Below are 27,855 nucleotides of genomic sequence, written 5' to 3'. Positions count from 1 at the left end.
GTAAAATATTTAAATAAAATAAAATATTAGACTATTTGCCCTAATAAGCTCCGTATATTATAATGATAACAAAAAATGTCCATCAAACTATTAGAATTATATTACTATAATTTTAACATATTTGTCTATCTAAAAACATTAAAATCTTATAATTAAAATAGTGAAAATATTTTTGTCTTTCGAGTGTTAAGACCTAAAAATTTAAAAATTTTATATAGTAAAAGTCGGGTTCAACCTATTTTTTACGGAATTTATAAGCTTATTAAATATTTAATTTTAAAATTTAATAATTTCTTTTAAAAAATTATAATTTTTTTTTTCGAAGTTTATAAACTCTCAAATATATTTTAAAAAAACCAAACACTCTGTAGATACTAAAAGAATCCATTGGCCATACATTTATCAGAAAATTAGGAACCGTTGGATCTGTAGAATTTGATCAGATCTAACTGTTATAATATATTCTGATTAATAAAATACATTTTCTTTAATTGAGGAAATTAATAAACCACCACCCTCAAATCTAAAAAAGACCCCTACTCTCCCTCCCCCCTCCTCTCTCTCTCTCTCTCTCCCCCCGCCGCCTCCACCGTCTCACTGGTGGCGCCGCTCCGCCCTACTCGGTCTCCGCTGTATTGTACGCTGTTTACTTCAGCCACTAGCTTGTTGGCGTACGTTATTTGATCCGGGGACCGGTAAACGAGATTGGGCCTGATACGGTCCTCTTCTATTCGAGGGATCTGACTAGAAGCACTGGCTCATTAAGGATTACAGTCATACTTGCGTGCAGATGATCGAAACATACGTCAGTACAGCTGCCCAAGTCTTCGCAGGTCAGTAAACCCTAACCCCAACTCACAGTTATGGACGAGTGTTGAATCTTTGGATTCGGAAAAAACTTTATGGACATGCTCCGTCTTAAGTTTGCTTAGAAAAGATCGTTTCTCTCTATTTTAAATTTTTTGTCTGGTTGGTAGTAACGTATAATTGTATATAATTTGTATGTTATCGCATAGATAAATGTCATATTGGTAGATGATACGCACTCAATTTTAAGGAGTGGATATTTCTTTGAGGAAAACTGGACAATTTTTTTGGTCTTTTTTCCTACTGTTCAGTACTGTGTTTTATTGAGTTCTGTTGTTTACTTGTGTCAGTATGTGTTGGTTGATTCCTGCTATATGGTAGTGTATCCTGCGTTCAATAAGAACTGAGAAGTAAGAAGCGGGTAGACCTTAAGCACAGACATACGTTCTGTGTGCTTGTTTTTCTAGTTTGACAGTCACTTTTAATGTTTGTGTTTTAACTTACCACAAAATCTCTTGCAAAAAACAATAATTCTAATGCAACTCCCACAATTTCACCGGGGACCTCCCTTCAGAAAATTAGGTGATTGAATCTCCACAAATAACGTGTTCACTGTATTCTGGATAACAAATCAATAAATGGTGCACAGACACTTAGCATAGGACTGTACCTGACCCAAGACCCAGTGAGCCTCAGATTTTGTTGCCATCAGTCTGGGCATTTCAGACGAAACCTCATCGTCTTAGCCATTGGCATGCCTTTTGGTTGCTGCAAAGGTGATGAATTGTTATTTGCTACTATCCATGGTGTGAATTTGCACGTTGAATATGGATTAGTATACAGTTGATCTGAATAAGGGTGCAGGAATTCTAGAAACGAATGCTTATGAAGATTACAATAACATGAACAGTATATTTTTATGGAAGGATTCTAAGAGTTAATCCTCTTCCTAAAACATTTAAAGTAAAAGTTAAAGATTAATAGAAAGAATAGATTTTTTATATCTAATTAAAAGTAAATTGAATGAATTGAATACATGCTATAACTGGAGGTGGGATGGTAGCAAAGAGCGGCAGAAAGAGACCTAGATCTGGGAGCTCAATGTGGCTGCTATATTCAATCTCTTCTAGCATAATTTGTTTAAGACTTTCTTGGTTGTCAAAAACTGTGGATACCTATTATATCCACACCTGCACTATTCTAGATCTGATTCTGATATGTCATATTCTACATTGAATTGAAATAAGCATGCAAAGAATGTGAAATGAACACCACAAAAGTTTTTTCTTGTATATGTTTGATTTTTAAAATTTATGAGCATTTTTGAATAGTGTAACTTTTTTAAGCATTATTCTTCATGTTTTCTTCTAGGCAATGTTAACCTTGAGGCTGCTGCAAATTGGATAGTTAAACATGAGAATGAACCAGATATTGACCAAATGCCATTGGTATGAGTTTTGTTTTTCTTGTACATAGATTATTGACATCTTATATCTCTTCTAGTGATCTCTCCCAGTGTCCAACATTCTCTCACATACATATCCACACTCATATTGACAACCTCTATGATTTGCTAAAAAGAAGGATATTTAAAATCTATTGGCCACTGACTGCAGTGAATTTCATTCATCATAAAAAAATTTGAAAGTGATTCGATGTCTTTAATGGGCATTGCTAACACCAATCCTAAAAACTCACTGATTGAAACGGGCTTAAGGAGGCCCAGGACGTTGACACCTATAATCTGATCTGTTGATGTAGGTTTGCTATTTGTTTGGACTTAATTGTTCAGCAGCAATATCTTATGACTCTAATTTGGAGTATCCGTTGGTAACGGCTGGTCAGATCTAGACTGATGATGTTTATCTAGATCTGAAGCCAATCCAATTGTATGTATGATTTTGTATGCTAAATCTATATCTAGTTCTCTACAGGTCTGGGAACTCGGTGTGCAGTCTTGTTACACATCTTTTGTACCAAAGAAAAGATAAATTAACTTGCTACCATGTAATCTATGATCTGTTCAAATCAAAAGATTAATAATTTGTATGTTATCTAGATATCCTGCTATATCACTAAATCTGAATACTTAAAACAATGATTGATTGGAAACTCAAGTCAGTAAATGTTGAGACTCATTGGGTGGGAAATGGACAAATTCTGGTTTTGGCAGCTGATCCCCTTTTTGTTGTTTGGTGGAAGGACATTTTCTGCTATTTATAAAATTTCACATGATGTCTTGTGCGGTGTTGTGCCATGCAGAGTCATTCCTATTATGATGATGTGCCTCTCAGCAGCAATGCAACTTGGTTGTTGCTTTATTTGGACCTCTGAACTGAATACTTTACATTTTAGTAAATTTGTGTCTCACTGAATATGTTAGTATCTTATTTTTGGACTGGTTGGGGCATAAATCTCATTGTACCCATACTTATGCTTAGGTACATGTCAGTTCGGAAACACCCGAGGCTCCAAAGACATCTATCGCACAAGAAGAGGTTAAGCAGAAAGAACAAGAATTAAGGTAAGTAGGTAACCTCGTCAGTTTTGAATTTTGTTGTGGATTCAATTTCTGTGCTCTTTTGCTCATTGCGAAATCAGTCCATGTAATTGTTAATATCACAGCAAATTTGTTTGGATTATCATGAACTGGCAATTGGTAAAATTATGTCCCAGATTGCTGTTTGGTGTTTATTACAATAAGTCTTACATGGTTCACAACAAAATCTTCATCACCATGGTGGTAATCATGAAATTCTTTTGGAATTTAGTTTACTAATTATTGGAATTCCGAAAACGTCTTGTGGCTCTCCTATTTGCTGGATGATGTTCTCTTGTTTCATGGCGAGTCATAATTTGTGAAGATATTTATTTCATTGTTTATGTGCTTCTAGTTCTTAAATTCTTTTAATTATATCACTTTGGAATTATCAGGGAACACTGCGAAAAGATAGAGGAGGACAAACAAACAGTAAAGGAAAGGGAGAAGGTAGGTCTTGTTTCAGATAGTTATATGTTTAGTTTTATCGAACAAATTATGGAGATTGGGGATCGATGCAGTAATGTACAATTTTTCTTCTATATATTTTGTGCTTTGGTTCCCCGTGTATGCCTGGCATGCTGATACAGTATTACATACAAGTTGTTGTCCATATGCAGCCATAATTCAGAAACTATATATTTATGTTCTAGTGTTCTGTTTCTGCAATATGGATTGTTTTGCTAAATATCATACCAAATAGTCTAGGCAATTCTGTAGGACATGGCGGCACAAGCAGTTTCTAATTCTATACAATGAGAACTGTCTGTAACAAGTGGCGTGATGCATTTTCTTACAAAATACTAATTTTATTGTAATAACATTTCATGTGCTGATGTTTAATAGTTTCTGCTATGTTCATTAATTGATGTACTGCATTATTTGATGGTATAATTTTTGTGCTTTACAAGCTTATTTTAATTATTATCGGAAAAAAACTAGAAAGAAGAAGATTGTAGAGAGGAGGGGGGACAAGTAAAAGGAAAGTAAAATGAAAAAGAAGTGGAATAATAGGGACATGCATAGTATCGCAAATAAAGTAGAAAGAAGAGCAAGGTTGCAGAGAGAAGGAGGGTTATGCAAACGAAAAGAAAATTGGAAAGAAAAAAGGTGAGAATAACTGAGACATGTCTATTTATGATGAAGAGAGTTAACTGACCAGACCAGAATGTGGGAGGATACTAATTAGTCTCTCCTCATTCCTAAACGAGTACAGATTATTTCTCTATTTTAGACTCATACTGAACAGTTTGTTCTGTGGCACTTCTTGAGTTGTTCAATATTGAATTTCGTGTGGAATGTTGATGAGGAATGACACTATAGATTCATGCTGGACAAGCAATAGTCAATACTCAAACTTGATACCTCTAGAAAATTTTGAATATTTAAGGCTTGTCCTTCAGATACTTTGATGTCTGAACAGCAGTAGTTTGCTTGAATTAGTGATTGTCTTGTTCTCTAATATTTGGTTTTCATGCTGTTTTATAAATTTCAATGTGATTATGGTTTTGATTTAATTGGATGTTTGCAGGCAATAATGGGGAAAAAGGTGAAGAAGAAAACGAGAAGTGGTCAGAAAGAGAAACAGGGGCCATCTACATCTCCTAGAACTGTTTCTAAACAAGGCACGAGCAATGCTGAAACCCCTGATGATGGAGTTGCAGGTATTAAAGATAGAGGACTATGTTCCCATCTTGATAGAGGAATTAATTTGGAGAAACTGTCTGCCAAACTTAGGTCTTCAGAATCTCTTATATGTGAAGATTGTCGGGGAAGTGTTGTTGATAGACGAGCAAAGAAGGGAAAGGGTAAACATGGGAAAAAAGGGGGGACAAATTCAAAGCCAGAGTCAAAAGCAATTTGGATTTGCCTGGAATGTGGGCATTTCTCATGTGGAGGTGTTGGATTACCAACTACGCCTCAGAGCCATGCTGTTCGGCATGCAAAACAGAATCATCATCCGTTAGTGCTCCATTATGAAAACCATCAACAACTTTGGTGTTTTCCTTGCAATAAACTAATTCCTGCTGAAAAGTCTGAAGACAACAAACACAAAGAGGTTTTAAATGAGGTTGTGAAATTGCTTAAAGGGCGACCTGGTGAAGGATCCACTGTAGATGTTGAGGATGTTTGGTTTGGAAGTGGTAGTGTGACTACTGCAATAAAATCAGATTACTCTGCTAGCATTGGTGCAGATGGAAGGGCTGGCTATTCCATAAGAGGGTTAGTTAATTTGGGGAATACCTGTTTCTTTAATTCAATAATGCAAAATCTATTAGCTATAACTAGCTTGCGTGATTATTTCTTTAAATTAGACGAGTCTGTTGGTTCTTTAACTGCTGCTCTGAGAAAGCTTTTCCTTGAAACCAGCGGTGAAGCTGGCTTAAAAAGTGTGATTAATCCTAGATCTTTATTCGGTAGTCTTTGTACCAAGGCACCCCAGTTCAGGGGATATCAGCAACATGATAGTCATGAGTTGCTCAGATGTTTGCTTGATGGTTTGTCAACTGAAGAGTTGAGTGCAAGAAAGCATGCCAAATCTCCTCAGGCTTCAATTGCAGATCCCACATTTGTGGATACCATTTTTGGTGGAAGGCTTTCTAGTACTGTTAGTTGTTTAGAATGTGGGCACTCGTCAACAATTTATGAACCGTTTTTGGATCTCTCATTGCCAGTTCCTACCAAGAAGCCTCCAGCAAGACGGGCCCAACCTGTCACTCGAGGCAAGAAACCAAAAATGCCTCTAAAGAAAAGTGGAAGAAATCCCTCCAAAAATAGCAGAGAAGCATGTAGTATACCAGGACAAGGTGTTTCTAACCAATCAACTGGTGGAAACTCTTTAGGTGAAATGCAGTCTATAGCACCACCAGCAGAGCAGTCGGTGCTTGCTTTGGGTGATTCTGCATTATCAGATCCCACTAATCCAAACACTATAGCTCTGGATATGGGTTTTACTGCTCAAGACCTTTCAGCTATTCAGAACCCCCAAGCAGTTCAGAATGGAGAGCAGTCAAGCCCTTTAGATAATTTTACATGGTTGGATTACCTTGATCCAAGTCCAGACTCGCATGATATTGCTATAACTTCGGAAACTGATGAAATTGCAGCAATCCAGGGTTTTGCAAATGAAGATATTCTCCAAAACGATGCCTCATTGTCTATCACTATGGACTCTAGTATTGAGAGTACTCCAGCAAATGCAGTTTCGGCAACCGCCTTGGATATTGCTGAAAATTTAAATTCCCTTGAACCAGGTGCATTAGCACAACAACAAAATGCTTTTTCCCAATTTGAGGACAAGCAAAATGTTGAAGAACAACTGGATGAGAGACTCTCCCCTGATGTTTCAGTTACCGTTGGTGAGTATGACACTGATATAGGTCATAGCTCTGATAATCCAGTTTGCTCCAAAGATTCAAGTACTTCAGGGAGGGATAATGAAAATCCTTTACAGGTTCAGGACTCCGAGGTTATTTTGCTTCCCTATAAAGAGGACTATTCATCTAATGTTGAGTTAATGAGAGCAGAAATTGATGTCTCGCCAGCAGTACTTGCTGATGAACAAAGTTCCTTAGATTTTGATGGATTTGGAGATTTGTTTAATGAACCAGAGGTTTCAGTGCAGCATAAGCCTTCAAACCATCCTGTTTCTGAGGCAAGCGATATCGCTAAAAATGGAGTTATGGGGAATAGCAGTGAGTCTGATCCAGATGAGGTTGATAATGCGGATGCTCCGGTGTCTGTTGAGAGTTGTTTGGCTTTCTTCATGAAGCCAGAGCTTCTTTCCAAGGATGAACATGCTTGGCAATGTGATAATTGTTCAAAAGTTTTGCGAGAGCAAAGAATTAGATTGAGATGGAAATCTCAAATGCCTATATCAGAAGTAATGCCAAATGGTTATGAGAATGGAAATCCAAGTGGTCTACTGGATGTTGGAAAGACTTGCAACAAAGTGATAAGTAGGACTGGAGATGTGGAAGAATACGTTGGCGACCCTTCTGATGGCAGGTCAGTGCCACAGAACAGGGAGATTTATGTAAATGGGAAATGCATGCTTGAGAAGGATCTGGATCCGGAGAATGAGATAAATGTGATTGATTTCCAGTCAGAAATCACAGAACCTCAGGTGGTAACTCCATGTCATGGTCAGTTAGAAAGTTCAAGTTCCAGTAATCAAAATCTTAATCCTTGCCTTGGGAAATGCGATTCTGATAATGGATTTACAGAAAGTGATATACTGTCAGCCAAATGTGAATCAGAAGTAGGCGAGCAAGAGGAGGTGAACTCGGAGAATGTGAAAGTGAAGAGGGATGCGACTAAGAGCATACTGATCAACAAGGCTCCTTCTATCTTAACAATCCATCTAAAGAGGTTCAGTCAAGATGCTCGAGGGCGATTGAGTAAATTGAATGGCCATGTGAACTTTAAAGAGACAATTGATCTGAAACCGTACATGGATCCCAGGTTCAATTTCACTTTGACGTCTTGTTCTCTTCTGCATATTAGTTATTAGGTGTTACTCATGATTTTTGCTATAGTAATGCTGGTATAATTATTCATTTTTATAGTTCCATTGCTCTTCTGTGCAATATGGTTGCTACAACTGTTACTTAAGCATTTACCTTTTTTTTCTCTTTGCTCTTTCAACTAACTTTTATGTAAACAAGGGAGCTAATAGCTTTTTATAACTGGATATTTGGACGGGATCTTTTTTTCTGTAATGGTTCAATTTTCCTCTTCCAAAGCATTAAACCTGTTGTCAGCTCCTAGCTGGAGGTTTTTTCTTACCAAAGCCTTTATAGTTAACCTCTTTATTTAGTGTACAAACCTGGGACTTGCTTGCTAAGTATGCATAAAGAAGTGTGCTGCACCTGCTTGTCATGGTAAGGCTGTTACTGGGGAATCAGCAACTGTTTTTTCTTGTTCTGAATTTGGGACCAATAGTTCGCAGTTTTTGGCTTCTTATCTTCCCTAGGCGGCTAGGCCTTACATCTTATCCATTATCTTTTTTATCCTCTTATTTAGTAATTTGGGGTGCAGTATATCTGTGAATGATTTGTCAAACTATAACAAATTGTTTCTACTGAAAAAGGTTTAATATACAGATGGCGAAGTCAATCATCTATACATTGTAATTCTGATAACCACGAGGGGCCTAGGGCTAAACACTGAGTTAAGTCTGTAGTATGCAGAACTTGACAGTCTAGAGAAACTTTTGGTCACCTAAAGTATGTACACATATTTTCTGAGGTGATGCATGAGCTTGGTTATTTTAGCATATATAAATCAGAATGATTAGAGTTATTATATCGTTGAATACAACCTCAATCACTATGATGCCACCAACTGCACCACTTGCTATGAATTTATGAGTTTGAGCTTCAGTGAAGGTGACAGCTACTTCCAATGCCTTATACAAAGATCATAGTTGGTTGTTCAGAAAGTGTGATATTATTTTGATAAAAGTGTGTTACGTGAAGTAGAGAATTGATGGTTTGCAAATGAACCGGACATCTGAATTTCGCGCCTTCTTGCATCAAACAATCATTTAGCTGGAAATTATAAGCTTTCCTTAAACAATTATGATGGAATGACAAATGAAAGAAAGAAGGTTAACTTTTGCAAATTCCACTTCTTTAGGTACAAGTAAATGGATGTTGAAATTGAAGTTGGCTATTGCTGTTTCAACACCTCAGCACCACCTAGGGACCTAGCTGAAAATCCTATACCTTATCTCTAGTGTCTTTAAATTTGCAGGAAATTCTGTCTTAAATCCTTGGTTCCAGTTCTGTGTCATGTCTGATATTCTGCACCATTTTCTCTGCAGGTGCACTGAGAAGGATACGTTCATATACCGTCTAGTCGGAGTGGTGGAGCATACAGGATCCATGAGGGGTGGGCATTATATTGCATACGTGAGAGGTACTAAAAACTTTGGCAAATGCGTTTGGTATCATGCCAGTGACGCATATGTCCGCGAGGCTTCTTTAGAGGAAGTCCTGAGAAGTGAAGCCTATGTTTTGTTCTACGAAGGGACTTGAGGTTGGTCGCATTTTGTTTTTTGATCTATTTTTCTTCTCACATTGAGAGAGGGAGAGAGAGAGAGAGAGAGATTAAAATACACAATTTTTGAGGTGCACTGAGCGCCAAATGTGTAATTTAACTCGGGTGTTACCTCCCCTATAAATCTGCTCTTTGGACCTTTTATAAGGTTCTTAATAATATTCAGTATTCGCATTAAGAATGATATTTGAGCAAGCGATTCTTTACTTTCTCTGTGTGCTTCTTCTATTTATTAACTATTCTTTTATCTTTCGGTTAGTTACATTTTCCTTCCGCTCCTGATAAGAACATTTGATGTTTTTTTAAAAAAAAAGCCTAATTAATTTGCAAGACAAATGAATCTGTTAGTGGGAGTGATTTATTGAACTCAGAACTTGGTCCGGTTGCTAACAGGCTTCAAAGAGACCCACTGGAAATAAGCTGTGAATTCTAATTAAATAAAAAATAACGAATAACTTAAATATATAAGAATAGAAATTATACACGTAGGCTTGATGAATTTTAATTTGAAGATTGGATTTGGAGAAAATTTCAAATGATCCGTTTCCAAAACAACTTAAAATCATCAATATTTAATAAAATATATTTAAAATTAAAAGCAAATAATTTGAATTTAGAATTATTGAAACAAATTGAAGAATTTTGCTAGTAGGACTTAGAATCCTTCAATTAAAACATAATATAATTTGTATTCGCAAACTTGCATCTAGTGGCTTAGTCTGTCTTATTGCGAATGAGAATGAGGGGTCTTAGAGGTGAAGACATGGATCACACTATAGGTACACTTCATAGCCAACTTTTGTAGTTTGGTTTGAGCATTATTTTCTGTAAATCTCAGGCCCCCGTCCCTTTTGTTCTCCAATTGCTTACTTATGGGACTCTCTCAGCAAGAACCAAAAAGTGCAATAATCGCAATTTAATTGTTTTCTTCTTTCCTGCGCTGCAGAGCATCAATAAAAGACATTGGAACCCCAACACTCTCCCCTTCGGAACACAAACAAGTGCACAACTCGCACACAGAATGTTCAGCTGTAAGCCGATATATCATATTGGTCATTACGATATTTGGCTCAAGAACCACAATTTGCACAACTCGCACACAGAATGTTCAGCTGTAAGCTGATATATCATATTGGTCATTACTATCTTTGGCTCAAGAACCACGGAGATAGAAGAACTCTTCAGAAAAGCGAACAAAAGATTTAAAAAAAAAAAAAAGAGAGCAATGGAAATACACACTCCATTAACCCTGAGAACGTACTGATTTGAAAAAAATTACCATACAAACTAACAAATTCTGCTCGTTCACTATATCTTTAGATCCAGCCAGCTGTGACTAATTATATATGAAAAGAAACCAATAATTCCTGGACATCTATGCAGATAGAATTTCAGGAGAATTCAAGAAAAGCAACCAAGAAATGCAAAAAAAGGGCCCAAAAATAATTAAAAAAACATAGTACTTTTCATCAGACTAATCCCAACACGAAAAATTACTAGGAAACACTAGATGTTGCCTCTTGAAGAAATAATAAATAAAAGTTTCTTACAGCTACACAAAGGAAAAAGTGCTGAAAGTTGTGAACTAACATTAATCGGGTGCTGGTTCTCCAGTCAACAATTTGCGTGCAAGCTGGCCAAGCTTTTCCAGATGCCCCACGGCATGAAATTTAACATTCTCAGGCCTGCATGCATTCTACGTGCAGACAAGCTCAGAATGTCCTGCACAGTCTTCAAACATATCATCAGTGACTTAGCAGACTGCTGAATCCATTCAATGGCTTGTACCACACACACAACGCTTTACTGCTTCATAGCCAACTTGATATAAAGAAATCACTATAGACGCCTGAAAATATAGAAATATTTTAAATCAATCAACATACACCATAAAAAATTAGAAACAACAGAAATACACAGGCATCATATACTACAAGGAACCAAATAAACCAGACATCTCATCAATGACTAGGAGACACATCAACGACTTGAGACAGGCACACAAACTTCTAGCATCAGTTGCATAAGAGTTACTTTTACTTATTTCCAGCATCAATAGCTAAAATAGCAACTCTTTTTCCTCCCTGTTTTAAAGACCATCCACATTTACCAAACTTCCCATTTTGGGAAGAAAATAATAGAATTGGTAAAAGATCTAACCATCCATATATATATTTGCTCACTAAGATTACCCTTGACAAGATTTAAAACTTAAAAAGGAAGAGGAAAATGTAATGAAATGCCGGTAGAAAAATACAAAAGTTTTATGGAACAAATTAGTCATTCCAGGCAAGAAAGTTGAGGGAGAGAGTTGATATAGAACTTCAGAGGATAGGGAAAAGAAAAAAAGGAGAAAAGAAGAGAACTGAGTTCATATTAAGAACTCAGTCCAAGATCAGACACTTTCTGTACTTGGCCAAAATTGACCCTTGCATCTAATCATTTTGAAGTTTTTAGAGCAAAGAAACAGTACAACTACAACCCTTGACAAATGCTCCTATTTGATAGAGGATATCTTGACTTCTATAAAATAAGAAAAGTCAACGTACTCTTTTCTTTTATAGCAGAATTACCCTCTCTATAAGCATTAATGATTATATAAATTTGAAAAGTTATATATCTTTGATCAATAATATTATATTATAGTTGCATAATAACAATAAGATGAAATGTACAATGCCAAAACTGTAAGAATCAATTTGTACCTTACCAAATCTGAAAACCTAATTAATTAAATTAATGAGGCCTACAACTAGCGATTAAATCAATCAATTGTTTACTTCTAGAAACAAGACAAAAAATTTGACACAAGAAGAAATTAAGACATCCTTTGGCCCATAATTGGCAATTAAATCAATTATATGTGTATTGTCAGAAACAAGACAAGAAATATGGAATAAAAGAAATGGAAACATCCTTTTAGGAGACTGTCAAAGCACCAATCTAGCATGACAAAAATCTAAAGTTAAAAAGGGGACCAATGGACTAAAAAAACCTCTATTTAACATCAATAGAAATCTCACCTATTTTAAGTCAGAAAGGAGCCTCAAGTGATTCATCCCAGACATCCGCACTGCCATTAGAAGCATCTTCTGTATCTTCCTCCATAGAAAGCCTAATGTATTCTCTATGTGCAAAGCGATCCCACTCAGTCAAATGTGGGTTCTCACGCTCCTGTCCAGGTATTAAAGTGTGAAAAAAGAATAAACCTTGAAACTCTGTTGGAGCATATTATAAACAGCAATTTCATCAAACATCCACTAAGGAATACCAAAGTTGCATCAACTTTACCTGGCGAATTAGGAAGGGATCACGAGTCTCAAAAGCCATGAATTTGTTTAGGTTAAAAAGGATATTAAAAACACTGCCTGAAAGTTTGCTTCCTTTTAAATCATGTAATGTAAAATAGCTCTCATCCTGCACAAGAAATAATGTGATTTCAAGCACTGTTATGATAGGTCGATTCCAATATTCCACAGAGACACCAACTCAAACATATATAGAACCTAACACAGACAATAGAACACAATCAATTTCAACCATAAAATTTCAAAAGTAGTATGGTTCAGTTCTCTGAACCATCACTAAACCTTTTCAAATTTAGAGCTTTCAAGTTCAACATATCAAATTTAACAAAAGACGGATTTCCAGCTGAATATATAACCCTTTACGAGTAAAACTTGAGCCCTGTGTCTCTGTTGGAAAAGGTAAAAAAAATACCAGCAGATAAAAAAAATCCGGCCACAATATGTGCAATGTTCTTTTCTTATTAAACAATTTTATCTTTGAATATATAGATACCACCTCTAACTAACACAAGAAGGACCTTTAAAAACCACGTTACAACTGGATAACAAATGTGAAGGGGAATAACTATGGTTGTCGAAAAATGAACAAGAGAAGATCATTGGGATTTATAGACTCCATAAATCAACAGCAAACAAAGGCATGGGCTGGACCAGAAGCATTAAAAGGACTTCGAGTGGCATGATTTATTTCAGAGAAAGAAGAGAAAGCAAATAGGTGGAGAGCCAACAGAAATCCTCCAAACACATAAAGCATACCAAGGATATAAGAAACAAAAACAATTGAGTGAATACAATCGACTGGAAGTTCACCTCTGGGTGAATCATATCAACTATCTGACACAAAATGTCCTCAAAAAGCACAGGCTCTTGTGCCATGCATTCCATTCTGTGCAACTGCTCCTCATAAAAGAATTGCATTTCATTCCTTGTAATAACTCCATTTCCATCTAAATCTATGCACTTGAACCTGAGAAAAGCATTAATATTTAGAATGTAGAAGAGTACATGAAATAATAAGAAAAAAAGAAAACAAAGTGGCCACAGTGGACTCAACAAATAACTCAAAGTAAAAGAGGAAACAGACAAAATGAAGTGCCTGCTAACAAGCATATTAGAAAGTATAACAAAGAATCAAAATCTTTTTGGGCCACTAGTGAAAGGGCTGAGTTGTGACCCACTCTGATCACTACCAACCCTGCAAGCCACATGACAAGACATTGTTACAAGAATCAGGCTCCATTCCCTGATTAACCTCTTTTCCTACATTATGGAGGCCACACCTTCAGCAAAGGATAGACACAAACCTTGCGAATGATATTATGAAAAAAAGCCTTCGATATACAAAGTCAAGATTGATAACTACTTCTGTTGATTTTAACTTGATACATACCAATACTCAAGACTAGGCTCAGATGATTTATCCTCCTCTGACAATATGAAGTAAACAAAATCTTCATAGCCCATCTTTCCTTCAACCTTACTGGTGAACTTTCTGGGAACCTTGGAGAATTCAAATATGCAATACTTAGAAAGATGTCAAAGCATCCTAAGAAATAGGTCAATCTTTCCGTAATAAAGCAGGCAATGCTCTTGAATAGGAAAAGACAGAGAAATCAGATACCTGAGAAAATATTCTATCAACAATCCTGTAGGTAAGGGCGTGGTTACCATATCTGATGAGGTTCTCCTTGTCAATCAAAAAATCATGATCTGTATCCAGCTCCCAAAACTTACAATATATCACGTAAAAATGTTCATAAGAGAAGTACCTGAAGCAAAATGGGAAGACAGAGAACGCGAAAGAGAGATTACGAGGATTAGAAAGAGATGTGAATGCCGTGTATATATTTACAAGTAAACTGCAAAACATACAATGCACACGGCAATCTAGACTCCTAAACAGACTTAGATACTCTTTCATAATAGCTGCTAGGTAATTTAATACCTTCAAAATATATATACTGCAACATTGACAAGAAATCTGATCTCAAGCAAAAAAACTGTATCTGGTGAGAAACTTGAAGATATTCATTAATTATGTTTTCATCTCCATTCAAAAACACTACTGCACCCTTTTCCGATCAAATCAGGCTGTTAAGCATATAATCAGTACAGGAGCTTATGAAATAATGGTACAATCCACTAGCATGAACAAAAAAAGTTAAACTAGAAAAGCTCTTACAAAGTAAAACAAACCAAGATTCTTTTGTACTTGCCTCAAGACTTTGTTAATATCCTCTTCCTCATCTGCATGTTGCATTGCAGCAATTAAATTCGAACGTTTCAGCTCCCTGAGTGTAAGACGACCATTACCCGATCTATTCACGTAGTAAAATATTCTGTATATTACAGTTTCAGCTGGACATAGACGAATTGAACTGTTAATTCAATCAAGGAATTTGGGTTCTTACGAAAATAGGAAAAGTCAGATTTGAACATCAGCAGGTCAAAGAAAGATGGCAAACAGTCCAACCAAAACATTGATACTTGCCAACTGACTAGCAAAACCAACATTGCCTAGGAATAAGAAAACAACTATAGGCATTGGACAACTATTGAAAGATCATTAAAAAATTATGTTGCAAATCATCAACCAGAAAGGTTGCCTTCTAACTAATGTCCGAAACACAAGATGAAAACTAAGAACTAGGGTGCAAAAGAAAACAGAAAAGAAATTATGGAACAATGAACATGACAGAACGCAGGGCCTTTGACAATCATAGCTATAGGGTTTAGTTTCTATGAAATAATGTTATTTTTATCCTATAGTAAAATATAAGCACTTTATCTTAGTGCTTTTCAAGAAACAAGGATTCACTTATCTAAATATGAATGATATATCTCCAACCTAGAAGCATTCAGAATATAAATGCTTAAAAGAGAATAGGATAGAGGATAGCCATGAATGTGGATAAATGGTTAAATCTACATGTATATACATTACGCCCACCAATTACTACAATGGAGAAGAGATCATGAGACTGCTCATGAAGAATGCTGACAAAATCTCTCTAGCATTTCTGTCCAGGAGGAAAAAAAGCATATAGCATTACGATCTTTATATTTTCATGATCACGTTTATCATGTACTGTATCACCTTAGAGACAATCATGTCTGTTCCAATGGTATATACACCATGTAATGTATTTTTATAGAACTTGCCAATTAAGTAATTAATAATAATTAACAGATAAATGAAGAGGTATTGCAGAAGTGCCTCTAATAGTCCCTAGTTTCAGGCATTTCTCAGCATAGTGAAGACGATATATATTTCCCTCCTGTTGCTTGTTGATGTTTCCATCCACCAACAGGAGGAAATCACAGATTTCTAAGTATAGATTGACCATTGTTTCTCCGCATTAAGCACGCCTGTCAAACAGGTAGGTGCGTAGTATACCCACGGCAACCTTTTCTCCTGTCCTAACCACCCTGGTAGAGGCCTCATGGGTCTGTCAATTGGTTATGACCAAGTGGAACTGTGTTTCCCGGCTGGATCAGCTAGTGTTGCATTAGAACCCCTTTCTAGTATTTCTGCCTTGTTGTAAGCTTAAAAAAAGAAACTCCAAAGAATCAAACCGAAAAATTCAAGCTTGTGAATATTCATTTCCTACTCCTAAATCAGCAAATAACCTTTTGAGAAATAAAACCTCAAATGTCTCCACTCCTCAGAATTTGTTTGGTGTCTATTGATTAGACAACCAAAATTCTCTGTTTGGCCCCATGCAAAAATAAAAAACACCTATTTTTGTTTCCATATCTACACCACCATTTTCAAACCTAATGCCCACATTTGTCAGAGCAGGACCAACATCATTAGTGTTTGACAAGACATTCCACTAGTACAAAGTAATTAAAATCTACAAAGTACTTAAATAAGAAACTTCTCTTTCTAATCTCACAAGGTAATGAGACCAATAATAAATTAAATAATAATCTTCATCCTAACATTAGTTGAATTGTTACACAAAGAAAGTATTGGAGCCACAAACTATCTAAAATTATCATTTTCAATCCTTTCAATTACTAGCTCTCCATATAATCTAAATTTATATTCATCTCTACATAAACACAAATAACAAAACAAAAACACTTGAAAATGGGAAATTACGATAAAAATGAAACCAGGAGTAGATCCAAAATTACAAAAATGGAGTCAAACACACCCCTATTTTTAGTTAAATTACTAAAATAGATACAGTTGATATAAAGAGGCAAAAATTTCAAACTTTCCCACCTTAAGAGCAGCAACTTTGAAATATCACATGAACTTATAGATACATTGGCATGATTATTACCCCTACAGGTGGAGTGGAGCAGGTAAGAAGTTTAGGTAGAGCACTGGGTCAGATATGGAATCGGTCAGCTCCAGAAGAGGCTCAAAAATGTCGGTCCAAATTGGGCCAGATCGGATTTAGGCAGTGAAATATAGAAGACATTATTAGAACTTCTTTTGCTTAATCAATACATTTAGTTTCAAAATAGAAGCAATACCAGACATATCTCCATACTCCGCATTCACAATTGTAACATATCAAGCCAAATAAGTTAAAAGTGGATCAACTAATATATAGTAAGTCATTCCTATTTTCAAATGCTTTTTTTAACATCCATGAGTGCTGTAGTAATTTAAGTGGCCACACATCACTTTCATCAGTTAGAAGACGCTTAAATGTAACTTTTCATATTTATGTATTTTTTAACTTCTCACGGGTGTATTAATCATTTTGTGCTAACATATAATTTTGACCCTTTTGCAGTGTAAAATACATTCCACAGGCGTTGTCTTCAGTATTTGAGGGGTATAAGTGCCATTCCGCAAGTTCCAAGACTCTATTGAGCTATCATTTTGTATGCTCATATTTTTTTGTGTCATTAAGAAAGTTATAACAAATTTTCATGCTTATTCATAGTTTTAACATTTTCAGCATATTTACTTCTTTTACTTATTATATTATATAAAATTAAGAGCCAAGATATTTCCACAACAATAGTACTTTGGTCATCCATCATTTTTTATGTTACCAGAAAACAACATTGTGGTATGATAAAATGGCATCACATGATCCTTCTTTAACATGGAAATGTTTTCAACTTCCTGTTAATGGCTCACATTGAGAACTAGCAGCTTCTTCTGTGGATCCCATTTATAGATCTTTTTTCCCATCTGGCATTCTCCATCAACTCTTCATATTTTCTCCATTAATATAAACAGATCAACCTCACCTCTAACTCCCCCACCCCCCAATTTGGTTTTACTTGTTGAACCCACTGATTGCAAAACCACCAGTGCACAATCTCTCCCCCAAACTTACATTCTTTTGTTGTCAACTTTTCTTCACAACCATTTTCTTTCATCCACCAACGATTTCTCTTTCACATTGAAAAGATTTGTTTTATTCCAGAAAGAGAAAAATATATATATGTGCTGGATCAAGCTGGCTGAACAGTTGCAATGGTGGGAACATGTAGGCTTCCATCCAACTTTTAGTACTTCAAGTTCATGATTTGAACACATAACATCAAACAGCCAAAACTTTTGATAGGAAGAAGTAATGAGATGAACTGCAGATGCATTCATTGGTCTTACTGCTATACCTGTGAGGCACCGTTGTTAGTCAAGAAATTCTGTCATGCTGACTTTTGTTTGGGAAAATTTTTCTATTTTTTTAATTTTTATCTTTAAATTTCTTAGATATCTTTAGATTTAATATTTCACCACATTGTTGCTTGTGTATTTGAATTTTTTTGTCTAAATTTCGTAAAAATTTGAATTAGTTAAGAAAGCAGTATGTTTTAGGGCCATGGATGACACCAGTGTAGCACAAACATCACAGGTGAGAGGAATATAGCATGACGCCATTACTAAGAGCAGGCAGCAAGAGGCCATGAATGATTGCACTGCTGATGAGAATAATGCAGCATGATGCCATGCTGACGAGAATAGTTCATAATGCGACTATTAATGAGAGCAGTACAGCATGTGGCTGCTAACACAAGCAATCAACAAGTCGTACCATTTTGGTCCCACTTTGACTAATTTTAGACCCAAACCCAACAAGACCACCTAAATCATAACTCATTTAGTTAGTTGGCTTAGTTTATATATAACTAGAGAGATGAAATTATTCACTGAAACTTGTAATGAGTTAAAGAAATGTAAAATTATTCATAATCTCTTTATATTAGTAAACTTTAATATTTTGAGTCTGACATTTCATCAACCTACCACTCAATATGCACAATGGCTAGCTGGGCTAACCCAACCTAGGATAGAATTGAACCAATAAAAAAATGGGCTGGTCCAACCCAAGCCCGTCTCGAACCGGTCCACCCCTGGGCCGTTCGCAAGAATCAATACTTGGGACTAGCCCAAACCCAGTGGACCAGGTGTCCTGGTCATGGACCGGGCCTAAGCTGGGCCTGTTGGGCTTTTTTTTAAAGTTTATTATATAATCTTAGCTATTATTTTTCTATATATAAATTTTTGTGTGATTTAATTTATTATTCATTTCTTTCAAAAGACTTAAGTAATTGTTTATAAAAAAACCTCAATATCATAAAAAAAAAAATAATAAACAATCCCATCCGGCATCCGAGCCTGACGGAGGCCTGGTTCGGGCTTCAATCGGGCAGCCCATGGGATGGGCCTGAGTTTAAAAATGGGCCCAATTGGGGCGCACTTAGAGGCCCAGGACCGCCCCAAGACTAACCATGAATAATAGTGGCCGGTCCTGGCCTAGGTTTTTTTGGGCCGGTCCGTGCCGGTCTATGGCAGACCCCACCCACTGTGCACCTTGACCTACAACCAATAAGATCCAACTCAAACCAACACATTCCAACCAAATCCACAATTTTTTTAAGATGCAACCTAACCCAAGTGTCCACACCCACATTGCCACTTATAACTGCGGCAATGGAAATCTTAGGAAAAGAGTTTCCAAATAAGACCTGCCCACTAAAAACCAAGCATTGGCGGTTGGTGAAAATTCTTTGGATGAGAATACTGCCGGTAAACATTATAGAATGTTGAGATTTTTGTGAGATATGAGAGTTAATGGACAGCCTATTAGTAAATCATTTTTATTTTAAGCTAAAAACTCTTTAGGGGGATATAGGGCATCTTCTTCTGATAGTGAGAAACAACAAACACAAACACATCTAGAGTTATAGAGAGGGAAAAGAAGAAAGATATAGAGGATGAGGATGGAGTTGGTAGGAGCATGCAATGTGCTGACAGCAAATAGAAAGAGGGGACTCATATGGGATGGGCTTGGGCTCATTACAGGGTTTAATCCTGATCCAATCGATTTAAATGATTTGACTAGTTAATGGCCCAAAAAAATATTTGGGTAGTGAAAACTATCCTAACCCATACCTAGTCATTGAGTAGACATCAGCATGGATATAACTACGGTTTTCTGGCATGAGTGGGCCAAACCCTACTTTTTACAGGCCTTGTAAAAGAAAATAAACAACCACCGATATTTGTTTGAAAGGGTAAACATATCAGTCCGTCAGCAGTAATGAAACCAGAAAGCATGGGAGTACCAGCCTTTAACATGACAACCTACTTAATTTTCTAACTAAGAAATACATCAATCTCTTGCCTAGCCTCAAATAAGCAACATGCGTAATCATAACGGCTAGGTAATGGCCATAACAGACAGAGAGTTCCTGAAGGTCAGGTGTCCTAGATAGCAGACATTGGTCGCAACAATTCCAGTAGAAGAGTAATAACTATATGCTTACCAACTCCCAAGAACGAGCAAAAGATGCACAGTATTTAGCGCCAAAAAATAAAACGATTTGGAGCTGACAACAGTAACAAATAAATGAACAATAAAGGAGAACATATGATGTAGAACATACCATATCTTTCTTGAAATTCAGGTGTGCTCTGCAGGAACTCTAATCCTGGATGAGTTGCCAAAAGTTCCCGAAGCACAGGTTTGAAGTCATTCTGTGTCAAGGCTCATAATTGTCAAAAAATGAAGATATTAATAAAAGCTTTCAACAAGTTAAGTTCTCAAGAACAGTCTTAGTGGTGATAGTTCATACAACCTGGACCAAGTATTTGAGATCCGGTTGCTTCAAGATTGTGTATAATTGTGTTGCTATATCTTTTGTCAACATATTTCCATTGATCCAATAGTCAACAAACGCATCCCTGTGTGCATATAAGTCGAAATAAGAGTACGTATATCAACTACAAGGCCCATCTAGAACATGAATCAATACATACAAATCCACCATAATTGTTGTAATATTCTTGGGTCAAACTTCCAACAAGATAATGTGACCTATAATATAGAATCTACGGGATGATGTTTGGCAAGTTTTGTTTTATTATCAGAATAATCACTGTTGGTGCTTATTGAATTAAAATCTTTAGTAGCTACTGTTCCTCATTGCCATTTGTCTATACAAAGTTTAAGCCCACATGTAAGTAGTAGTATAATGTAAAGTTAAAAGCATAACACTTGTAGAAACTTCTTTCTACATTTGAGCTTGAGATTTAGCCCGAGCTAGGAGGATATAATTCAATGAACCAAAAATGTCATCTATTTCTGCCCTTTTAATAGCTAGAACAGCTCTTTCACAATCACTGAAACTCTGGATATGTCATTTATTGGTGATTATGATTTGAAATTACTACCACACATGTTGAAAAAAGATGCCTGCAAAGAAGTCTTGAGAAGCCCCAAAATGTATGAACAAAAGAGCATCATGGCAAAAATAAAGTCAATGCCTGAAAGCATGTTCACAAAAGTCAACAACAGCATGTTTAACCCAAGAACTTAGAAATCAAAGTTGCCTTGTTCACACTAAATAAATAACGTTGAATTGCTAGAGCCACATATACCAAACTCGATAACTTAAGAAATAACAATGGTATGGGGTTTGAAACCCTTCATAAATCAAATGCAGATGCAAGTAGGCAAAGCATTAGTCTAGGGACGAAAATCTTTCATATCCTCTAAACAGAAACTCCTTTTGATTCATTATCTATTATGGATATGTTTCCTCAACACACTAGTGGTAAAAATAAGGCAAAGAACTCAGCCATTGGGTGCAGTGGTGCGTATGAAGAGCAAACATGAGTGTAAAACAAAAACTTGAACCACTCTCTTGTAACTGGATTCCCAAGACTATGTGTTAATTTCATTTAGTCAGTTTCAACAGGATGAAAGTAGTGTTATATATTTTTCAAAGAAACGGTAGTAAGTACTATATCAGTAGACAAAGAATCAGGGGAAAATATAGCAGCAAATGTCTATGAAGAATAAAGTAAGCCATCCAAGAAAAAGATGCAGAATCAGGGTTGTGAACATTGGAGAAACACACTTCCACCTTCCATAAGCTTCTAATAGGTATGCAGTCTTAGTGATGCTATCTCACATTAATGTCCAGCAAATACAACAAAAGATTGAACTGTGTATCTTGCTAAATAGGCTTCTTCAAGCACAATTGAAAAGGCAATCAGGAGGAAAATATCTAATTCATGGAAACAAGAAAAGGAGGCCAAAATTAACCACCAAATACAAAATGAAATCTTCAAGGAGAGAAGCTGTGACATCTCTTATATGGCTTTCAATTCTTAATAGAACAATGCATATATCATGGATGCACATCATGGTTTTAATCCTGGATCCCCTTGTTAAGATATCAAAATAGAAAAAGTTCAGCCATCAGCAGCTTGTATACAGAACAACTGGGAAACAACAATCATGGATATTGGTAGGATTTTCAAAAGTAATCGAACATTAACTCGTTTGTTTGTCTATTGTCAATAAGGAACTGAGGTTTACAATCTGTTGAGCTTATTGACACTGCCAAAGATGCACTTATTTTGTTATGTTTCTTCTCTAGTAAAATTACTGAATTGATGGGAAACAATGCTATTCCTATGGCAACAACTACGGTTTAAACCATAGGGCTGCCAAAAGAGAAGATAAGAGCAAAAAAATTTTGCCTTGTGCAGGATGATGCCAGAACATGACTTACCCACATGATAAAGACAGATAATTGTGAACACCAAGGTTTAACGATCTTGCATTTGTGCACTTCAAAATGAAAGAAAGTACCATAATGTTTAAATATTAACCACACATGCTAACTGCATGACAAGCTGCTTTTGTCCAAACTTAAAACTTAACAGAAGTTCAACTTTTCAGAATGGTCACTTGTTTGGGATCAGGAGGTTGGCTTCTTTTATTGCCACCAATGACATTTAAAACTTATTGGTTGTTTTACATAATCTGATGGTTTTAGTACATAATTGCAGCATACTAGAAAGACTTGTCTTCTTGCTTTTATCAGGTAGATATCTTTTGAATTTTTTTATAAACAAGGTTATCATTTCCCAAGGCCAAGGGCTTTTTCTTTCTAGTGATTTCTGAACATATATGTGTATTTTGGATAAAAAAAGCAATGTGACAGCTCAATCATGCTAAGTAAAGCTGCGCTGGATAGTTGAGACAAAGCAGCTAACACCCATAACTGCGCATTAAGACTCTAGTGGCAATGAATGGGGATGGACTTTACAAGAACAAAGCACAGAGGTGTATTGGGAGCCGAAGGTTTGCATCAGTTTGCCTGATGGATGAAGAATGCAAACAAGTGCAGCAGAAATCCAATGGCCTATGAAATGGTGAGACACGGATGTAGCAGTCAGGCAAGCAGGGCCATATATTGCGTCACCGGAGGAAAAGGGAGGAAGGATAGGGAAGAAGACAAGGGTAAATTAGTCATCCTCTATCAGATACTTCAGACTAATAAACTTTGTGCCAGTAATTTGAGAAAATCAAGCCTTTATTCTTGTGATTGCTTACATTACGCTTCATTAATTGACAGCACAGGTGAATAAAGCTGGTATGATTGCCAGGAAGTTCATGCACTGAAGACACCCTTGGCTAAGAGGATTACTAATGTTTCATTTATAATGCTATCTGATCTTAATCAGGAAATAACACGTGACATGACTGGTACGTTTTCCAGTTTTTGATGCCATAAACCACAAACAGTCGCTACACCATTCGTCTTGCTCAGCATGGAGCACGTACATAAGAAGTACACATCAGATACCAGGTAATGTTGGTCTCGTCTCAGCAATCAATCTCACAAACACCAGAAACATAAATCTCGATATATTCTTTTGAGGAGAGGCATAACAGGATTTTAGTATTAGCAAAGGGTTGCCATGCACCACAGCACACAACAAACCCAAAATTTGAAACAAGGAACTTGCAGTCAGTAAAGTTCACTGCATGTCGCGCTACTTTCAGATCACATGTGAAGAATGTCATAAAATAATGCATGCTAACATCAATTTTTGGCATAGTTATATTAACTTCAAAAAGAAAATTGCCTCGTTAAGGGCTCACTTGCCGCTTGCCCATGGAACTCAATACATACTAATCACATACATTTGAATTATTCAACAGTTGAAAAATGAGTAAGGGATACATGTGATATGACTTTCATTTAGTGTATATATTCATCTGATTTAAGCTGATCTCTTGTCATGTCTCTTCATTCATGAAGGGAAGGAGACAAATCTACAAATAGAACAGTCTATTGCAAGATTAAGGCAAAACTGAGAAGGAGAAAATCATAACAATCACCTGGTCACAACTCCAGTGCCGTCAACATCAATCTTTCTAAACAGTGCTGTGGAAAAGAATGATGGAAGCTTGCAAATTTCTTTTGTTACCGGTTTAAATTCTGAAACCCAATAAACATGTAAGTATATGAAAGTCAGTGAAGGTTAGATAATCTGTTATTTTACTTTGCAAGTTCATATGCATTGGTAGATCATGGAATACTAAATACTCTAAGAATCTATAAACATATATTCTTAGGCCAGCTCACCGTGCATTTGGAGTCCATCCATGTGACCATAAAAAAATTGATTGATTCTAAACAAGCACCGCTCTTTCAGTTCATTCGGTGCTGGACGGCCATCTTGGAAATAGAACTGCAATAATCACAAGTCATATTGATATATCAATTTTCATTACCAAATATCAATAGTCATTACCAACACAAAAGGAAGCAGCAGTCTTCCTAGTAAAAAACTTTGAACAGTGTCCAATAGATCAATAAGTTCAACCTGAGGTATAAGCTCCTTCACGGGCTCATTCACTAATTTTAAGGGAGAACCTAAAGCAGATGGGCCTGCCCTCTGTTTCAAGATCCGAGGAGATCCTGATGAACTTCTTGGTGAAAGTGGTGGTGTACTGCCAGCAGGGAACATTGAAGGCAATGAATTGCTAGCTGCAGCATTTACACTAGATGAAGTCCCAGCAAAATTCAATGGTCCAGTTCCCTTAGCATTATTGAGCAAGCATTTTACCTGTAATTCATGGGCAGATCTTTGTGATATTGGATTCTAGTTTCAACAATAATGACACTGAACAACATAAATTCAAGAGATACTGAAACAAGCCACCAGTTAACTTGCTTTTACCTGCACTTTGCAAATTATATAGGGCAAAGATATACTGCACTGAACTATACCCCCTCTATCCCAAACTTATTACTTCTCTTTCTTTGTCAAGAGGCTTCAAAATGCCACCCCTAAAAGCCCAGGAATGCATCTCACACTTTGGTTTCACTTGGTATAAAAGATCTGGGGGAAGGAGACATACTTCCCTTATTTCACGAGGAACTGAGAGGATTAGACGGAGGCGTGAGACAGCCCTTCTTGGCATAATCTCAAAGTTCATGTTTTTCGAGAAAGAAATGAATACATAACAAGGACTTGTACATGGACACATACACAATGATGTTTAAATATTTAGGACAAGACATGACTAGGAGCCACCTGAATAGGTATATAGATATATTTTAAATACATATTATATAACATAGAGGCGTAAGAGAGATATTCATTTTTTTTTGTATTTTACAGTTGCCTTAAACATAAACAATTGTTGAGCTACACCTTCTGGAGCCATAATATAAATACGATTTCCAAACTAAAATCATAACAGCACAACATAATTTAAATACGATTTCAAAACTAAAATCATAATTGTATTCATGGCCGAATTACAACCAAGGGGATTATTGCACACTATAAATGAAGGGAGCAGTTTCAAGATGATATAGGAACTTATACATCATTGAAGTTTTCTTGGTTTACTTATCCTTTATTCTCCAAATGATGTAGGAAAATGTTGGACATGGCATGGTGTCATATCCAACAGTATGCCACGTCCGAACTGGCATCCCTTTTTAATTTTTTTTGCCTTTTATGACATACCAAAGCCTATGTACAACACATGTTGGAGCTTCGTTGCACGTATCATGTATGTCATATCCAACACATGTCAAACACTACTGGAGGGATTTTCCAACTTCCCTTCCAATACAGGAGGAAGAGAAACCACTGTAAACTGGGATGTGTATCAAAACTTATAACCTGTTTTTCCCTTACCAAAAAATTAAGAGTAATCTGAGATACATCTCTGTGTAAATTTGCAACTTTCTCTAGTACAAATTTCTAACTTTCACTTGCCACTCCTTTTCACAATATCAAAAAGGATTCTATCCACCACTTCCGTTACTATGGCTTTTGGCCCAAATCATAACCCATAAAGCAAAAGCTAGTCGTGTTTTAACAAAAACCATCACCAATTTAGCATCAGTAAGCTAAAGTTAAAAAAATTACTAACAAAGTTGGCTAGTATAGAACCATTAGCTATACATTATGTGGAGCTTTCATTTAGTGGGCTTGCCAAGTAAATTAGTTAAAAAGGGGAAAGTGAAGAAATAAAAGAAATCTGCTAACCAAAAAAGCAGAACAATATCACCTTTACAAGATCATTACAGAAACTTTTTCTCAAATAAGATTGTTAATGCTAACCATTTTTCCCCCTAATTCAGTCTGAAAGTTAGTATGCTATAAAATATAAATGTATCATCACTAATCAGCTGATGATGCCAGTTATCCATGTAAAAGAAACAACCCTCTTTAACGAGAGTAGGCAAGGTATTCACAATCACATTTGACGGTCGGAGCCAATTTTGAATTCCTTCTTCGACATAGAAGGAACAGATAAATCCACTAAAACTAGGCAGCTTTTCCGTTGCATATAATTCCAAATTTATATCCCTGTTTCTAAGCCAAACTATCGCAATGGTTTTCAACAAGAATCACCATCAAGATAAATCAGAAAAAATTTCTTTCCCCATCTTTGTAATATCCCCTGATAGACCAATGCGCCCAACAAACATCTGTCATTTATACTAATTGCTTACTCGTACCCCAAAAATCAACTAACCTAAACCACGAAGTTAGCACAAAATACGTACCCCACTCATGAAGAACCATTAACAAACAGTAATGCGGAGAGTACGAAACATGAGCGAAGAAAATAATTACCAAAGAATTGGTTTCAGGAAGCGAAAGCCACTGATCAAAAAGCTTTTCGGCAACATACGGGTTGGCTTTGATCGCCAAAGGAGAGACCTCCGGAAGCTGCAAGAGCTCGGCATCGAGGCACGCGACATCGCCATTAAAATCCAAATCCATATCTCTCTCGCAAAACTCCTCAGATGATAATACTACTCACAACCCTCAGATCTTTATACGCTTCTTGAACCATCAAACAGAACCCAAGAATGGCCCGAAGCGAAGCAGAAAATGCTCGAATTTTTCTCCACTCACGGATCTTTTTAGATTCCAAATCAGCGGCACAAAAGAGATTCCAGATGCGTACTAGTTATACCTACGCAGCATTTCGGGAAAAACGAAAACCAAGAGTCCGATTTACAGTAAGATTGGAGAGACGAAAGTGACAGAGAAATTGCAAACCCTTGAGAGCAGAGAAGCGGTGTGCATCTCTTGTGTGCCTGCGCGTGTGGGTGTGGGTGTGGGTGTGGATGCAGGGGAAGAAGCGGATGAAGTAGAAATAACAATTACCATTATTTTTTATTATTTTATAATAGCAACAACGCTTTTTGGGGTTAAATCCCATTTTCTAATTTACTATTTGAGTCCCCCTATAATTTTTATCTTGCGGGTAAATTACGCTTTCAGTCCTATCTTAGGATCATAATTCATTTTGGTTCCTAAATATTTTTTAGTCACAATTTTGATTCTTACTTTTTCTTGAATTGTTATAATTTTAA

General features: G+C 36.3%; 2 protein-coding genes across 6 annotated transcripts; one reads left to right on the top strand and one right to left on the bottom strand.

Annotated features, from left to right (window-relative positions):
• The first annotated feature begins 512 nt into the window (after positions 1-512).
• UBP2 (ubiquitin-specific protease 2) lies at positions 513-9,593 on the top strand. 3 transcript variants are annotated; one of them, XM_088885944.1, is made up of 6 exons: positions 513-833; positions 2,179-2,255; positions 3,249-3,331; positions 3,742-3,796; positions 4,878-7,810; positions 8,987-9,166. In XM_088885944.1, the coding sequence occupies exons 1-6, from the start codon at positions 791-793 to the stop codon at positions 8,994-8,996; spliced, it is 3,201 nt and encodes a 1,066-aa protein (XP_088742070.1). In that variant the 5' UTR covers positions 513-790; the 3' UTR covers positions 8,997-9,166. The 3 variants fall into 3 exon arrangements, with proteins under 3 accessions (XP_088742070.1, XP_011091455.2, XP_088742071.1); XM_011093153.3 differs by lacking the exon at positions 8,987-9,166 and adding an exon at positions 9,174-9,593 and having other exon boundaries at positions 515-833; XM_088885945.1 differs by lacking the exons at positions 2,179-2,255; positions 8,987-9,166 and adding an exon at positions 9,174-9,593 and having other exon boundaries at positions 515-833.
• A 1,238-nt stretch (positions 9,594-10,831) lies between these two features.
• LOC105171898 (serine/threonine protein phosphatase 2A regulatory subunit B''beta) lies at positions 10,832-27,633 on the bottom strand. 3 transcript variants are annotated; one of them, XM_088885768.1, is made up of 13 exons: positions 27,107-27,633; positions 24,830-25,072; positions 24,589-24,694; positions 24,342-24,441; positions 20,779-20,884; positions 20,587-20,677; positions 14,934-15,075; positions 14,339-14,486; positions 14,108-14,217; positions 13,528-13,684; positions 12,701-12,826; positions 12,433-12,583; positions 10,832-11,140 (listed from the first exon to the last, which is right to left on the bottom strand). In XM_088885768.1, the coding sequence occupies exons 1-12, from the start codon at positions 27,254-27,256 to the stop codon at positions 12,443-12,445; spliced, it is 1,620 nt and encodes a 539-aa protein (XP_088741894.1). In that variant the 5' UTR covers positions 27,257-27,633; the 3' UTR covers positions 10,832-11,140; positions 12,433-12,442. The 3 variants fall into 3 exon arrangements, with proteins under 3 accessions (XP_088741894.1, XP_088741895.1, XP_011091457.2); XM_088885769.1 differs by having other exon boundaries at positions 10,832-11,131; XM_011093155.3 differs by having other exon boundaries at positions 10,832-11,258; positions 27,107-27,632.
• Positions 27,634-27,855: the final 222 nt, after the last annotated feature.

This window comes from Sesamum indicum, linkage group LG10 (assembly GCF_026168435.1).
Source record: "Sesamum indicum cultivar Baizhima isolate 11 linkage group LG10, ASM2616843v1, whole genome shotgun sequence".
NCBI classification, from domain to species: Eukaryota; Viridiplantae; Streptophyta; class Magnoliopsida; order Lamiales; family Pedaliaceae; genus Sesamum; species Sesamum indicum.
The sequence above is the reverse complement of the archived record's forward strand: the minus strand, read 5'-3'. Positions and strand labels throughout refer to the sequence as shown.